The sequence below is a fragment of the Wolffia australiana genome, chromosome 11 (genome assembly GCF_029677425.1).
Source record: "Wolffia australiana isolate 7733 chromosome 11, ASM2967742v1".
NCBI lineage: Eukaryota > Viridiplantae > Streptophyta > Magnoliopsida > Alismatales > Araceae > Wolffia > Wolffia australiana.
Window position 1 is genome coordinate 5750906 of NC_135845.1, and position 15370 is coordinate 5766275.

Consider the following 15370-nt stretch of genomic DNA (forward strand, 5'->3'; position numbering starts at 1 on the left):
AGAAGACAGACTCCATCATCAATCGCCGATTACATATCATTAGCGAAAAACCTTGTTGCCAAAGATGGTGGATGAGGAGTAAAATAAAATCCAACCATGTAAACCCAAATATCCATACATGTATAGTGCATGGACGCGGACGGGATGGTTTTTTTGTCCCAGGACTAAAAAATCATTCGGTCTGTGAGGTTGGACCAAAACTGGGACGGAAATTCTTCCCGAAACAAATGGACGGGACGGTTTTCATCCACTTGGACGAAAAAATCGTCTCGTCTAAACGTCTGGGACGAAAAAACTGTCCCCTCTGCGTCCCTGGACTGATTACGAACGTCGGATGGGATGATCTTCGTCCCGTACTGTCCATTGTTCACGTCACAGATGATTTGTAACTATACTAGTACAGGGACAAAAACCATCCCAGAGGTTGGACGAAATCTGGGACGGAAATTCGTCCCGAGACGAACGGACGGGACGGTTTTCGTCCACTCAGACGAAAAAATCGTCCCGCCCGAGGGTCTGGGACAGATTCCAGACGTCGGACGGATGTGACGATCGTCGTCCCATCCCGTCCATTGTCAACATCCTGGACGATCCTGAACTATACATTCATGTTTATTTTTAGTTCTTAATAAAAAAAAGAAAAGAGAAAACAAGAAAAGAGGAAAAAAAAAAGAAAATTAATGGGCTTAATGGGCCGATCGGTTGGCCAAGTCGGGGTCTATAAATAGTTCAATTCTCGAGCTCATATCAAGCTTCTTCAATGGCGGGTCTGCTGGCTTGGGCGGCAGACGTGGTGGGAGGCGGGCACGGCGACGAGGAGGATCGATTTCCGGCGTTAGTCTTCTCTCCTGAGCAGGAGAGGCAAGCGCGAGAGCTGGACGAGAAGGCGGCGTTCCTCAGGCGCGAGATTCAGGATCTACGCCAAAGAATTCCGCCGGCCGACATCGCTCAGAGCCTACCGCATCTCCACGCGCACTCTCTCGCCTCCAATGCGGCTCTTGCGCTCCAGTTGAACGCCCATTCGGCTACGCGGCAGCAGGTATTGCTGAGCCAGATTGTGTTTTTTTCTTTTTTTTTGGGAGTTTTAAAGGTTGATTTTTGGGACAATTTTTCTATCCGGATTGGATTTCTGTCTTAAACATATGAATTTTTCTTGGGTATTTGTTTATTTTGGAGAGGGTTTGGAGATATTCTTGTGGTTGACGTGTTTGCATGCGTAGGTTGTTTTAAAGCATGATTTTTGGTAAATTTTCTCAATTAATATACGATTTCGGTCTTACAACTCGAAGTTATATTAGGGTATTAATTTATTTTGGAGAGGGCCTGGATATTTTCTTGTGGTTGACGTATTTGCATGTGTAGGTTGTTTTAAAGCTTGATTTTAAGTAGAATTTCTCAATCCTGACAGAATTTAGGTCTTGGAACTCGAAATTATGTTGGGGTATTAGTAAATTTTGGAGAGGGCGGGGATATATTCTTATGGTTGACGTATTTTCATGTGTAGGTTGTTTTAAAGCTTGATTTTTAGTATAATTTCTCAATCCTGGCAGAATTTCGGTCTTGGAACTCGAAAGTATGTTGGGGTATTAGTTTATTTTGGAGAGAGCCGGGATATATTCTTATGGTTCACGTATTTGCATATCTAGGTTGTTTTAAAGCTGAATGTTTGGTAAATTTCTCTATTTGAACCGAATTTTGGTTAATAACTCAAAGTTATGTAGCAGTGTTAGTTTATTTGTGAAGTTTCTGGACGGATTCTTATGATTGAAGTATTTCCGTCTCTAGGTACAATTAAGAGAAGAAACGTTGCAAGAGGAAAACGCGGCGTATGAAAAGGCTATACTTGCTTGCCACAAGAAAATTGAGGAGAAATCAAACGAAGCCACTGTACTTCAGAAAAAACTGAAGGTTAGTGAGTCAAATTTCTGAGACGCATGAGTTTTCACCTTGATGCTTTCTTCTCTGTTCATTACCCGCCGTAAATTATTGTCATTCTAGTTATAACCGAAAAGATATTTTTATGGTTCATTGTCACTCATTTTTAGTTTTATCTATGTCGTCAGCAGGAAGAAAGCTTGAATTTGAGATGAGAGTAGATGCTTATTATGAAAAGTCCAAAGGCGTTTCTAAAATTTCATACCCCTATCTCTTTAATTTATGACATCTTTCATGTTAGATGAATTTAAAATTTTGTTGCCATATTAACGGACAATAAAATAAAGTTTAGCCGAGTGAATAGAAGGTGTTTTTCCTCCACTATTTCCTGAAGATTTTCCTCAAAATTTGTTCCTAAATAATGTTTGTATGGCCTGATTTATTTGTGCACAGTGCTTCTATGGATGAAACTTGGGATTTGTCGTACTGCACATTGTTTAGGGTTTCTTTATTATACTTCACCACTGTGTTACTAAAGGATAAACCTCGAAAAAAAAGATTAATGAGTTTTTTGTAATAAAAAGGAAAAGTAAGAAAAAAGTCCGTTGGAGAATGCTTAGGCGCAATTTGGGTCGGATCTTAATATCGTTGAGATCAGATGGTATTTCACCAAACTCAATCTTTAGTGATCGATCCTTATTGATCAGTCATCGATTGATTATTAAGATTGATGCTAAAATCTTATAAAATAAAAATAACGTGGTAAAAAGTCTGGCTAAAAGACCAAAAAGTATGCGACTTGTGCCAAATATGACGTGCAAAAGGACCAAAATGTTACCCATCTTAATCAAATTTACAAAATTTTTAATTCGATCTATTAACGATAGATCATGATCAGATCATCCATCAAACGATTAGATCCAATCATGATCAGATCTAAACAATGTCGATTGGATCATTTAAATACAGATATTTTACAGTGGAGTTCATTTTTTCAAAATTATTAGTTTTTCGTTAATTTATCTTCTTGAAGACGTTTACCTGACATTCTTGAGCTTCCTTTTAAAATAAAGACATATCCTACCCATTCTAGGAACTAGACTTAGCGGAGAAAAACTTGCTGACTGAACTCGAGAAGGAAGAAGCCACTTTGGCGGTCAATCAGTCAGCAGTATCATCTGAAGGAGAAAGCTCCACAGACGACGACAAAACTCAGCTGAATCAAAATCTAGTCGAAAAGGTGTCTCTAGAACAGTTGGAAGAAAAAAAAAATGAGCTGGTGAGCACAGGACAACTCTTGAAAATGTTGTAAGAATACCTGTAATATTGATAGAATGTGTCACTTTGCTGTAGAGCACATGTGAAATCGCAGTTCATGATTTGGAGGGCAGATGGGCTGCTGTTCAACGTGATTCTCTTAAGCAACCTTCATCAGGTATGTCCTTCAATTAGTGTCTATCTTTTTTCTCAATTTAATTAATATCATTTACGCATGTTTCAATAAAATATTCTGAAAGGAGCCGAGGCAGTTTCTTCTTTATATATCTTTTGTATGAACCCTTTTTTAGTTTTCCCTTTTTATGCGGTCGAGTTAGTTTCCAACATTTTATTTAATTTTAACCGAACCATTTACACTCAACATTTTATTTCACGTGCATTTTCATCTATGTACCTTTTTTATTTCAACATTAATTACTTGTCCCTTTGAATTTTTCAACTTAGTTTCTGTCTTTGTCTTTTTATTTGAAGAGTATCGTTTACGTAAATCTTAGTGGGCTTTTTTATTTCACTAACAGATTCTGAAAGGAGCCAACGCATCATTTCTCCCAACCCTTGATTAATTTTCCGTTAAAAAACTTTCAAATTTTGCAATTAATCTTATATATTCCTCTCTATGGTCTATTTATTAACGTAATTTTTCGTCAGTCCAAAGGGAGAAGAATCTGGAGAAGCAACTTCATGGCTTGATTGAGCAACTAACTGTGAAGCAGGTAACTTCTGGCATCTTATTTTTAAATCAATATGGAAATCTCTAAAAGTTTTCTGTAATTACCCAATTTGGATTATGTTATGATCCTGTATCCCTGATGGTATCTTAGGCACTCAAAGCCTAAGATACTGCTTCAATAGAGGCAGCTTGGCTCAACCAGTCTCTCTCTATCTTGCTCTTCCACTCACTCTCTTTCTAATCCAAGAATTTCATGTCTCTCTCTCTCTCTCTCTCTTCCGTCCTTTGCTCTCTCTCTCTCTCTCTTTCTCAGTTCCTTCCCCTTTGAGTGTTCAGCCCTCACCAAACCCTACATCATCCCCAACGGTCTCTCTCTCATAGTGTTCAACAACTGTCGTCATCAATGTTGACGTCATCAACCCTCATTGACTTCAATGCTAGCGAGGACAGTGACGATTATTTGGCAGTTTATGATGGAGCAACTCCAATTGGATTAACCATCATCATGTTTACGATGACATCGACCATCATCGTGTTTATGATGAGAGCTCTCTAATAATGTACACGTGTGGACCATTATCGTGTTTATGATGACGTCGACAGTTATTTCAGTGGTTCATGATCAGTACACCTCTGGACACGCGACGCTGACGTTGACCTTTTCGTCGTCGATGACTTGACGTTGACCGGTCGTCAATGTCTGGTGTTGACATGCCAAACCATACTCCCTCAATCTTTGGCAATTACTTGCCAAAACTCCGGATAGCTTGTCCCGGGTCGATCCCTACCTCCTCGGATTGATCATGATCATCGATAGGAACCTATGTTGAGGTTCCAATTAGTTTGCTCTTTGTTTTCGTAATTTTTTGTCTCACTAGGCTTGGTTTGTGGCCATCCAGACCCAAGCAGAGGCGCTGATGGGCGAGATTAAGGCGAAAGAAAAGGAATTAGAGAGATTGAATGTGATTTGGAGGCGGCTCGAAGAGAGACAAAGCGAAGAAACTGCTGCTCGGAATCGATTTAACAACCGGGGAGGATCTTCTTCGTCTACTTTCCTGGATGGATTTAGTGTGGAGGGCGGCCGCCGGCACGGCTTCTTCAGTGGGGGAAGGTTAGAGAGAGAGGAGAAGCCTATCATCCTCAGGTCTCTTCTCTTACTCTACATCCTGACCCTCCATTTGATCGTTTTCATCAAGATCTCTTTCTGATTCTCTGAGTTACCCCCCATCTATTTCCTTCTCTCTATCTCTCTCTCCTTTCTATCTTAATCCCCATAACCAAAACTTCATAGCTCTGTAGGACAGTGCGTCTCTTTCATCTTTACTCTGAGAGAGAGAGCATGGAGATGGAGATAAATAGGGATATATAAATATATTTATCAAGAGAGAAATAATTAGGGACAGTAAAAGAGAGAAATGGGGGGAGAGAGGGAGATAAGAGAGCATGGAGAGAGATAAATATGGATGGAAAGGGAGATAAAATGGAGAGAGAGAGAGATGAGAGGGCATGGAGATAGAGATAAATGTGGATGGGATGAGAGATAAGTAGAGAGAGAGAGATGAGAGGGCATGGAGATAGAGATAAATGTGGATGGAAAGAAAGATAAATGGAGAGAGAGAGAGAGAGATGAGAGGGCATGGAGATAGCGATAAATGTGGATGGAAAGAAAGATAAATGGAGAGAGAGAGAGAGATGAGAGGGCATGGAGATAGAGATAAATGTGGATAGAAAGAGAGATAAATGGAGAGAGAGAGAGATGAGAGGGTATGGAGATAGAGATAAATGTGGATGGAAAGAGAGATAAATGGAGAGAGAGAGATGAGAGGACATGGAGATAGAGATAAATGTGGATGGAAAGAGAGATATATGGAGAGAGAGAGAGAGATGAGAGGGCATGGAGATAGAGATAAAGGTAAATGGAAAGAGACATAAGTAAAGAGAGAGAAAGATGAAAGGGCCTGGAGATACAGATAAATGTGGATGGAAAGAGAGATAAGTGGAGAGAGAGAGAGATGAGAGGGCATGGAGATAGAGATAAATATGGATGGAAAGAGAGATAAATGGAGAGAGAGAGGTGAGAGGGCATGGTGATAGAGATAAATGTGGATGTTAAGAGAGATATATGGAGAGAGATAGAGATGGGAGTGCATGGAGATAGAGATAAATTGGGATGGAAAGAGAGATAGATGGAGAGAGAGAGAGATGAGAGGGCATGGAGATAGAGATAAATGTGGATGTAAAGAGAGATAAATATATAGAGAGAGAGATGAGATGAGAGGGCATAGAGATAAAGATAAATGTGGATGGAAAGAGAGAAAAGTGGAGAGAGAGAGGGGAGACAGCAAAAGGATAGAGAAATTAGGATCAGGATGGAAAGAGGGAGAGAAATTAAAAAAGACAGATCAGAGGGAATGGAGATAGTAATAAATTGGGATGTAAAGATCGAGGGAGGGAGAGAGATAAGTCGAGAGAGAGGGCGAGAGGGAGAGAGAGGAAAAGTGGAAGAGAGGGAAAAAGAGGGAAAGAGAGGAAAAGTGGAAGAGAGGGAAAAAGAGGGAAAGAGAGGAAAAGTGGAAGAGAGGGAAAAAGAGGGAAAGAGAGGCGAGAGAGACGGAGAAAGAGAGAGCGAGAGAGAGAGAGAGATCAAAAGAGAGAGCGAGAGAGTGAGGAGTGAGCGAGAGAGAGAGGAAGAGAGCGAGAGAGAGAGGGAGAGAGCGAGAGAGAGAGGGAGAGAGCGAGAGAGTGGAAGAGATCGAGAGAGAGAGAGCGAGGAAGAGAAAGGGAGAGAGCGAAAGAGAGCGAGAGAGAGAGGAAGAGAGGTAGAGCGAGAGAGAGATTGAGAGATATAGAGAGAGGAAGAGAGAGAGAGAGAGAGAGAGAGAGAGAGAGAGAGAGAGAGAGAGAGAGAGAGAGAGAGAGAGAGAGAGAGAGAGAGAGAGAGAGAGAGGGATAGAGCGTGCCCTTCGAAGCAGGTTGGGGGGGATGGTCAACTCAAGTGATAGGATACCGCTTTCTCAACAGTCAACAGGATAAATCCCTTCCAAAACATGCAGCCACGTTCAGCCGACCGACGATAAAACACCCTCCCCAACCCCGATACTTCACACAATCAAACCCACCCATCTCCCAACAATGAACCCACAATCCCAATTCCCCCCACCAACCCTTCTTCCTCTTCCTCTTCTTCTTCTCCTCCTCCTCTGCTTGCCGGCGCTCTACTTCGCCCAGCCCCACGTTCTGGACTCGGACGGCGACGCGCTGCAGAGAGCGCGCCGCTACTACTTGCAGGCCGCCGGCGGGCTCGTCCTCGGCCCGGCCACCGAGCCCTGCCCAACCCACCTCGCCATGGCGCGGTCCACGGCCGGGCCCGGCAAAGCTCTCGCCTTCTTCCCCGAGAACCCAAAATCCAAGACTGTCAGCGCAGGACACACGCTCTACGTCAGGCTCGCCGCCTGCGCAGGTCTCTGGCGGGTCCGCGCCGACCGAGCCGGGCTCGTGACCACGGACGGTACCGGCTCGGCCGCGATCGGCCCTCACGACAGCCGGTTCGCTGTCTCCAGCGAGAAAGGCGATGGGAGAAGGTACCGGATATGGGCTTGCCCGTGCAGCGTCGGCGTGGACCGCGGCTCGTGCCGGATGGGCTGCTTGGGTCCGTTGGGTCTGACCCGCTCGAACCTGCTGGGCTTGGCCGACGGTCGCCCTCTCCTTGTTAGTTTTGTCAAGGCATAGCTCCTTGTTAGTTTGCTCCCTCGTTGACGTTGTGCGTTGTTGGGGTGTTCTCGTAGGTTTTGAGGTTGGTGCATGTTTAAAAGGTATTGGCGTTTTGTGAGTGTGACAAATGTAGTAACTTTGTTTTTAGTAGAAAAACTACCTTCTCAGTTTTTTGTTCTGTTCTATGTACTGAGTCTGTAATGACGGGGTTCAAATTCCATTCGACTTGATTTTAGTGCACATTTTGATGTGAATTATGCTCTCTCTCTTTCTTTCTTTTTCTCTCTCTCTCTTCCTTTCTTCCTCTCTGCCTCGCTCTCTCTTCCTTTGTTTCTCTCTTCCCCGCTCTCTCTTCTTTTCTTTCTCTCTTCCTTGCTCTTTCTTCCTTTCTTACTCTCTTCCTCGCTCTCTCTTCCTTTCTTCCTCTCTTCCTCGTTCTCTCTTACTTTCTTCCTCTCCTCGCTCTCTCTTCCTTTCTTCCTCTCCTCGCTCTCTCTTCCTCTCTTCCTCGCTCTCTCTTCCTTTCTTCCTCTCTTCCTCGCTCTCTCCCTTCCTCTCTTCCTCTCTTCCTCTCTTCCTCTCTCTCCCCCTTCCTCTCTTCCTTTCTTCATTTCTTCCTCTCTTTCTCGCTCTCTCTTCCTCTCTCTCTTCCTTGCTTCCTCTCTTCCTCTCCCCCTTTCTCTTCCTTGCTTCCTCTCTTCCTCTCTTCCTCTCCCCCTTTCTCTCTCTCTCTCTCTCTCTCTCTCTTCCTGTCTTCCTCAATTCCTCTCTCTCTCTTTCCCTCTTACTATCTCTTTCTTCCTCTCTTCGTCTCTCTCCCTTCCTCTCTCTCTAAATATTCCTCAAGAGATAGAGAAATATAACATAAAGGGAGACTATTTGGCTCAAGAGAAAGGTACTAGCCTATTTCCCTGGCTTCAAATAAACCTCAATAGAAAGTAAGAGGTATATCACTTGACTTCAAGGTAGTAAAATTGGGTTAGTCTTATAACAAAAATAATTATGTAAGATAAATGGATATCATGATTTTAGTGAAAATTTACATTTATTAATATTTCAAAAATAAAACATGTTAATACATTCTCGAAATTTCATGATATGTATAATATTGCACATTATGATTTGTGGTTCTCATATCTAAAAAAGTTATAATTTAATGAACTTTGAGGTAATGGTTTCATGATCCAAGCTTAAAATCCAATAAAAGCAACCATTTTATTCTTGCATAACACAAATCACCATTCACAACCATACTGTAGAAATCTTCTAACGAAACATGATCTTGATACATGGGAAATGCATTGGAGTTATGAAAAGTAAAACCATATATAGGAACTTAAAACTGAAAATCCATTCAAATATTTACTTTTACATGTGTGGAATCCTTTTAAAAGCTTGTACATTAAGTCTCATATTGTGGGACACAGACAATGTAGGAAATATTTAAAATTAAATGTAGAAGGTGTCTCAAAAGGAAACCCAGATAAAAAAGACGGGGTCCGTACACTCAGCCCTATTGAAAGGCCTCAGAATATTAAAAGAGGTTCAAATCATATCAGAATTGCACCAGCATAGAGTAGAAGAGGAGGAAAAGCCAAACTGAGGTTAGGGGACAGCAATTGAATTCGTATAAAAGAAACGGCACACTGAGGTTAGGGGACAACTATCAAATTCATATAAAAGTTCAGAACACTTCTTGAAATATTTCTGAATAGTTTTAGCCCTTCTAATTGAACTTAAATCATTGGGATTTGTATTTGGAACCACGTTTTCAATCAAATTTGGGAGAATGGCTTCTTTGATGAATTTCATTGAACAGTTTGTGGCTCTATCAAATTTTATCCAATTTTACCTTACTTTATCTTTGTTTTATGTCCAAAAAATATCAAAATTAATTATTACATATGTAAACCATACACTACTACTAGAGTGTACCTCCTAACCATATAATAATATAAATACGTATCTCTTAATTACTATTATTATTCCCTATTATCATCTCTTATCCTCTCCTTATCTGCCTAATTTCTTAAACTCTTCTAAAAATTTATAATGTATTATCTTCCTATTACTTTATCTCTTAAATTCCAATCATATATCTACAACCTACCTCACCCAATTAATCTATAGATAAAGGATAATCTCTTTGTCTAATCTATCTAATTCTCATCCCTTTTATCCACCATCCTACCTATTATCTATAGATAATACTAAAATAAAATGTCCCTTATTTAGTTCTCCCTAACATGACTTAGTATTATTTATGATTGTATATCATTCTAACTTCTCCCTTACTATTACTACTTATTTCTACTTACTACTTACCTTCTACCTTATCACTATCCCTTAATTTATTTCATTATATACTTAATTCCTCTTAGTACTTATCATCGTATTTTACCAAACCTTAACTAAAAAATTAGATCTATCTTGAAAGGCTAGTCCATGTGGAGATGACCTCACTCTGTCTATACATATTTGAATGAGTCTATATAGCTAAAATTTTAGTTTTATTTAGGTTATTTCAATGAACAAAGACATTGAACTAATACCCTAATTTACCTTCGTCAGTTCTCACAAGCTATAAATGAAGAAGGAAGCACATTCAGAATGCACAAAACCAATATCATAAGGGACCAAAAGGAAACACCACAGTTTTAAGAGCTTCCAGATTTTTCCCTTCAATGCTATAGCATAAACCTCGTTTATAAGTATTATGCATGAATCACCTCATACATTTTTGTGTTGCATTTTAGGGGCAAATTGATTGAGATCAGACAAACTAAAATTTCTAACTAGAAGCAGAATCGATGGTGACTATCCAGATAAATTGTGGAATATCAGGCATCTGCTGATTAATCACCATTTGGAAGGCTTTTAAATGATAGGGAAGATCCATATAATATTTTACCATTAGAATTGCCACTAGGAAAGACTAAAAGACGCAAAATGAAGCAAGGTATTTCAGGGGAAATTTTATTGTATATATTTGGTTTTACATCAAACGAAGGGCATGAAAGATATCAAGTGTGCATTCAAAAGCAGAATGATCAAAGATAGCGGTAAAATCCAAGTGCCTAAAAACATCAAGCTACTGACTCAAATTATATAATAACCCCTCAAAGGACAAGGAAAATATTTTATTATAAGTCATAGATCTCTTTGAGAGAAGGAAAATAACAATGCCATTTGATTAAGTATAAGAAGAAACACAATATCCTAGGAAAAAATTGCAGTTAGAGAAGCAGTGCCACATCCATGTTGCAAATAGATTATCAAATCATTTCATTTCTCATATCAGCAATACGCTGGTATTACCAATTCTCACCTTGTCCTAATTTACTTCCCTTTACACAAGACTCATGCGAAGAAGAATATATAGTACTTTTCTGTTTGATATAGAATTTATCCCATCCCCGATATATCAAACCACATTATATTGAAGGATTGATCTTCCTCAATTTATCAGATATCCCCTCACAAAACCCTTTCCACACAATTTGTCATGGACTTAGAGGTATTATTCATCTTATTTTCTATATGGTCTTTACCTCCATTACAGGGATTTTTAGAGACGTCACCATGATTCTTTACATGTACTTAATGCAACCATAATAAGTATGTCGATTCACTAATACCATGGAATCCAAGGATACAATTCCACATGGAATTATTTTCTTCTTTCCTTTCTCTCAAGAGAAAAATCACATCATTATTTCACTCATTAGAAATCTTCAATGATGAGGGGCACAAGCACATACCAAGTGAAAATTCTCAATGAATAAGAGACACCGAAGATCCAGATTAAGGGACACATATATGGATACAGATATAGATTTAGATGATACAGATACATAAATGGATACAGATGATATAGATGCATATATGCATACAGATCTAGAGATACATATAGATATAGACAGATATAGATATAGACAGATATAGATATAGATATAGATATAGATATAGATGATAGATCCAGATATGGACACAAATATATATAGATTCAGATATAGATATAGACATAGATGATATGGATATGTATATATAGGGGCAGAGATAGAGTGAGAAAGATTTGATAGAGATAGAAATATTTAGAGAGCAATAATAAGGGGTTAAAGAAAGATATATTTAGAGATGGAAATACAAACTCATAGATATTGAGAAAGGTTGAGTCTTACACAAACAATAAAGGAGAGGAAAAGAAATCTCAGGTGCATATTCAGAGATGCTATAGCCTGAGATAATTACCAATATAGAGAGGTAAATATGCATATAGATATTGAAGAATATAAAGAGATAGAGAGTAATTAAACAGAGATTGAGACAAAAGCATATCTGGGAAGAGAGATAGGTATATTGACAGAGAAACAGATAAATGTAAGCATATTTTGAATAGACATATGTTTAGAGATAGAGATATATAGATCGAAATGGAGGGAATTAGAAAGAAGATTTTGATATTGACCTCACTTTTAAATCTATTTTTCAATCTAAATAGGTTTTTAAAAATGGTTTATGGTATTATTAATTGTCGTATATCATAATTTCATGGTGTGTGCCCTATCTCGTCATCTATTTTGTTTTGTCACTTTCCATAAGGTTATGACACATTAGAATATATTTTCTTACAAAACAATCCATTGGCTAGCCCTACCCACAGGTAGGAAAACCCTCTATCTATGCCCCTCTTCTGTCTCCTTCTTCCAGTTTCAATATTGCATGCAAAGATAGTGAAACTACTTTCTATCTGGCTGCATTATAAAATGTTAACATTACTTCAAAACCAACTAAAACCAAACTAAAAGAGGGCTTTACATTCATCTCGTTTTTTCTCCTCCCCCATTTTCTCAATCATAAATAAATAATCTGTAAAAATTAAAAAAATACTACTCTCTCTATCCTGACACCATCTGGTTCACCTTTGAAAGAGAAGGTACTTTTGAAATTTTCCTGCAATAATCTAGTTGTGATGGCCACCAAAAGAAATTAGGAATCAAGCTAATCCGAAATTATCGTGTTTATCAATCTGAAATGATATCTTTGTGTGACTGCAAACTTTTTGAAGTACACCAATTTAGTTTACAGAAAACAATATGTTCGCTGAAAAAGTTTTTTCCAATCTGGTCGCATAAAAATTGAAATAAGATCTATATGTTATACAGGTTGTATTTATTTCATCTCAACCGACAACGACGACCGAAGTTGCTACCCTCACCGCCAAATTAATTTACTGGATGTGACGTCAATCTCGCCAAAGTGAACTAAAAGGGACGGCCCAGATCTCACCATTATCTTCCAAAGATTGACTGTAAATACAACAATCTTAAGGGATATTTGATACTTCTCTCACTAATATTTTATAGGAGTAGATAAGGTAGAGAACTATGGAGGCATTTTCTAGGCCGTGGCCAGGGCAAGCTGCAATTTTCCCACAAATCATGAGCTTTTTGTCATCTGCGGTGTAAGAAAAAATCAAAACGTCATAAAAGTTTCAAGGAATTCTTTAATACTATTAAATTCACAGAAGGGTTATAAGTAAGCGATGACAATAACGCTGGAGAAATCATTTCCTCAGTTTTCTTGGTCATGGCGAGTTCATTAGAACGGATTTTTGGGAGTCTGAAGACGAAGATCAAGGCGATGAGGCCGAAGAAGATCTACAACAAAGTGGAGAAGAGCGACAGCATGAGGATGGCGATCCGGAGCAAGAGAGCTCGACTGCTCATCGCCAAGACTTTAAAGATCGCTGATTCTCCTGGCAAGAAGAGTTTGGCCTTTTAATTGTAGCCAATCTTTCCTTTGTTTCAAGGCCACATTTCTATGTTTTGATGGAACAACAAGATGTAACTCGTATCAAGTAGTTCTGTTGCCTGTTTAATGGGTAAGAAGTTAAATATCGTTGTGAATTGGAACACTGCTATGTTTTGATGAAACAACACGATGTTATTTCTAAGTTGTAACAAGTAGTTTTGTGACTGATTAACGGGTCATAATTTTTAATAAGTGTGTTGGGTGAGTGCTATTCTGAATATGGTAAAATAATCCCCCTCAATATGTCTATTTTTCAATGAAATAACGGGAAACTTTGTTGGTTGGTTCATTGGGCATACCTTTTTTGTTTGAGTGCGTTGGATTGTTATCGTTCAAAATCATTAAGCTGTGGAATGAGTAAGCTCGTAGAGATTTGTAGTTTTGTGCTTATTAAGTTACCTGGTATGGCTTGGTGGTCAGACAAATCGCATCTTTGCGTACGTGAATTATTCAAGTTGTGTGAATTAAGTCTTCCCGTCATGTGAAGAAATATTGGGCGGCTCTATGAGCATCTTGATGATTATGATTCTCCGGTGATTTTGTAAAATTTCGATCGACCGACAGACGGAGGATCCGAGAATTGGTTATGCATGATGCCTACGGAATATTCGCTTTTCCCGTGGCGTCTTTCTTTGATTCGCATGTCTCTATCTATATTCATATTCATATCTCTTTCTCTATCTCTCTCTTCATCTCCATCTGTCTGTCTCATCATCTTCATCTCTCTCTATCTTTATCTCTCCCTCTGTCTCCTTCTATCTCCCTCCGTTTCTTTCTCACTCTTTTCTCATTTCTTCTCCCTCCCTCTTTTCCTTTTCCCTCTCTCCCTCTTCATCTCAATCAATCTCTCGTCCTGCCTTTTCATCTCTCTCTCTCCCCCTCCATCTTCGTCTCTGTCCCTCTTTCTCTCTCTCCCTCCCTCTCTCCCTTTTCCTTTCTCTCTATCTCTTCCTCTTCATTTCTTTCTATCTCTCTTCCTCCCTTTTCATCTATCTATCTCTCCCTCTTCATTTCTCCGTATCTCTTTTCCTCCCTTTTCATCTATCTATCTCTCCCTCTTCATTTCTCCGTATCTCTTTTCCTCCCTTTTCATCTATCTATCTCTCCCTCTTCATTTCTCCCTATCTCTCTTCCTCTCTCTTCCTCCCTTTTCATCTCTCTATCTCTCCCTCTTCATTTCTCCCTATCTCTCCTCCTCCCTTTCCATCTCTCTATCTATCCCTCTTCATTTCTCCCTATCTCTCTTCCTCCCTTTTCATCTCTCTATCTCTCCCTTTTCATTTCTTCCTATCTCTCTTCCTCCTTTTTCATCTCTCTATCTCTCCCTCTTCATTTCTCCCTATCTCTCTTCCTCCCTTTTCATCTCTCTATCTATCCCTCTTCATTTCTCCCTATCTCTCTTCCTCCCTTTTCATCTCTCTATCTATCCCTCTTCATTTCTCCCTATCTCTCTTCCTCCCTTTTTCATCTCTTTCTCTCCCTTCCAGCCTCTTTATTTCCCTCTCTCCCCCTCCCTCTTCGTCTCTGTCTATCTTTCTCTCTCTATCTCTCTTCCTCCCCTTCATCTTTTTCTCTCTCGCTCTCTCTTCCTCCGTGTCAATTTGTCTCTCTCTTCCACCGTCCATCTCTCTCTCTGTCTCTCTTTCTCCGTCTCAATCTGTCTCTCTCTTCCACCGTCCTTCATCTCTCTCTCTGCCTCTCTCTTCCTCTGTGTCAATCTCTCTCTCTCTCTCTTCCTCCGTCCTTCATCTCTCTCTCTGCCTCTCTCTTCCTCTGTGTCAATCTCTCTCTCTTTCTTCCTCCGTCCTTCATCTCTCTCTCTGCCTCTTTCTGTCTCTCTTCCCCCGTCTTCACCTTTCTCTCTCACTCCCACCCTCCCTCTTTAACTCTCTCTCTTCCTCCGTCTTCATCTTTCTCTCTCACTCCCTCCCTCCATCCCTCCCTCTTCATCTCTCTCTTATCCATGTCCCTCATCTTTTATCTACAGGTTCGAGATCTTTCTTTCTGCATAACTCTCGATCT

General features: G+C 39.7%; 1 protein-coding gene and 1 pseudogene across 1 annotated transcript; both read left to right on the top strand.

The window, feature by feature from the left end:
- Nucleotides 1-743: 743 nt before the first annotated feature.
- LOC144709640 (golgin family A protein) lies at nucleotides 744-5068 on the top strand. The gene is made up of 6 exons (XM_078583231.1): nucleotides 744-1039; nucleotides 1786-1908; nucleotides 2969-3154; nucleotides 3229-3310; nucleotides 3802-3866; nucleotides 4723-5068. The coding sequence occupies exons 1-6, from the start codon at nucleotides 761-763 to the stop codon at nucleotides 5029-5031; spliced, it is 1044 nt and encodes a 347-aa protein (XP_078439357.1). The 5' UTR covers nucleotides 744-760; the 3' UTR covers nucleotides 5032-5068.
- Nucleotides 5069-6955: 1887 nt separating this feature from the next.
- Nucleotides 6956-7552, top strand: LOC144709605 (trypsin/chymotrypsin inhibitor pseudogene; annotated as a pseudogene).
- The last annotated feature ends 7818 nt before the right edge of the window (nucleotides 7553-15370 follow it).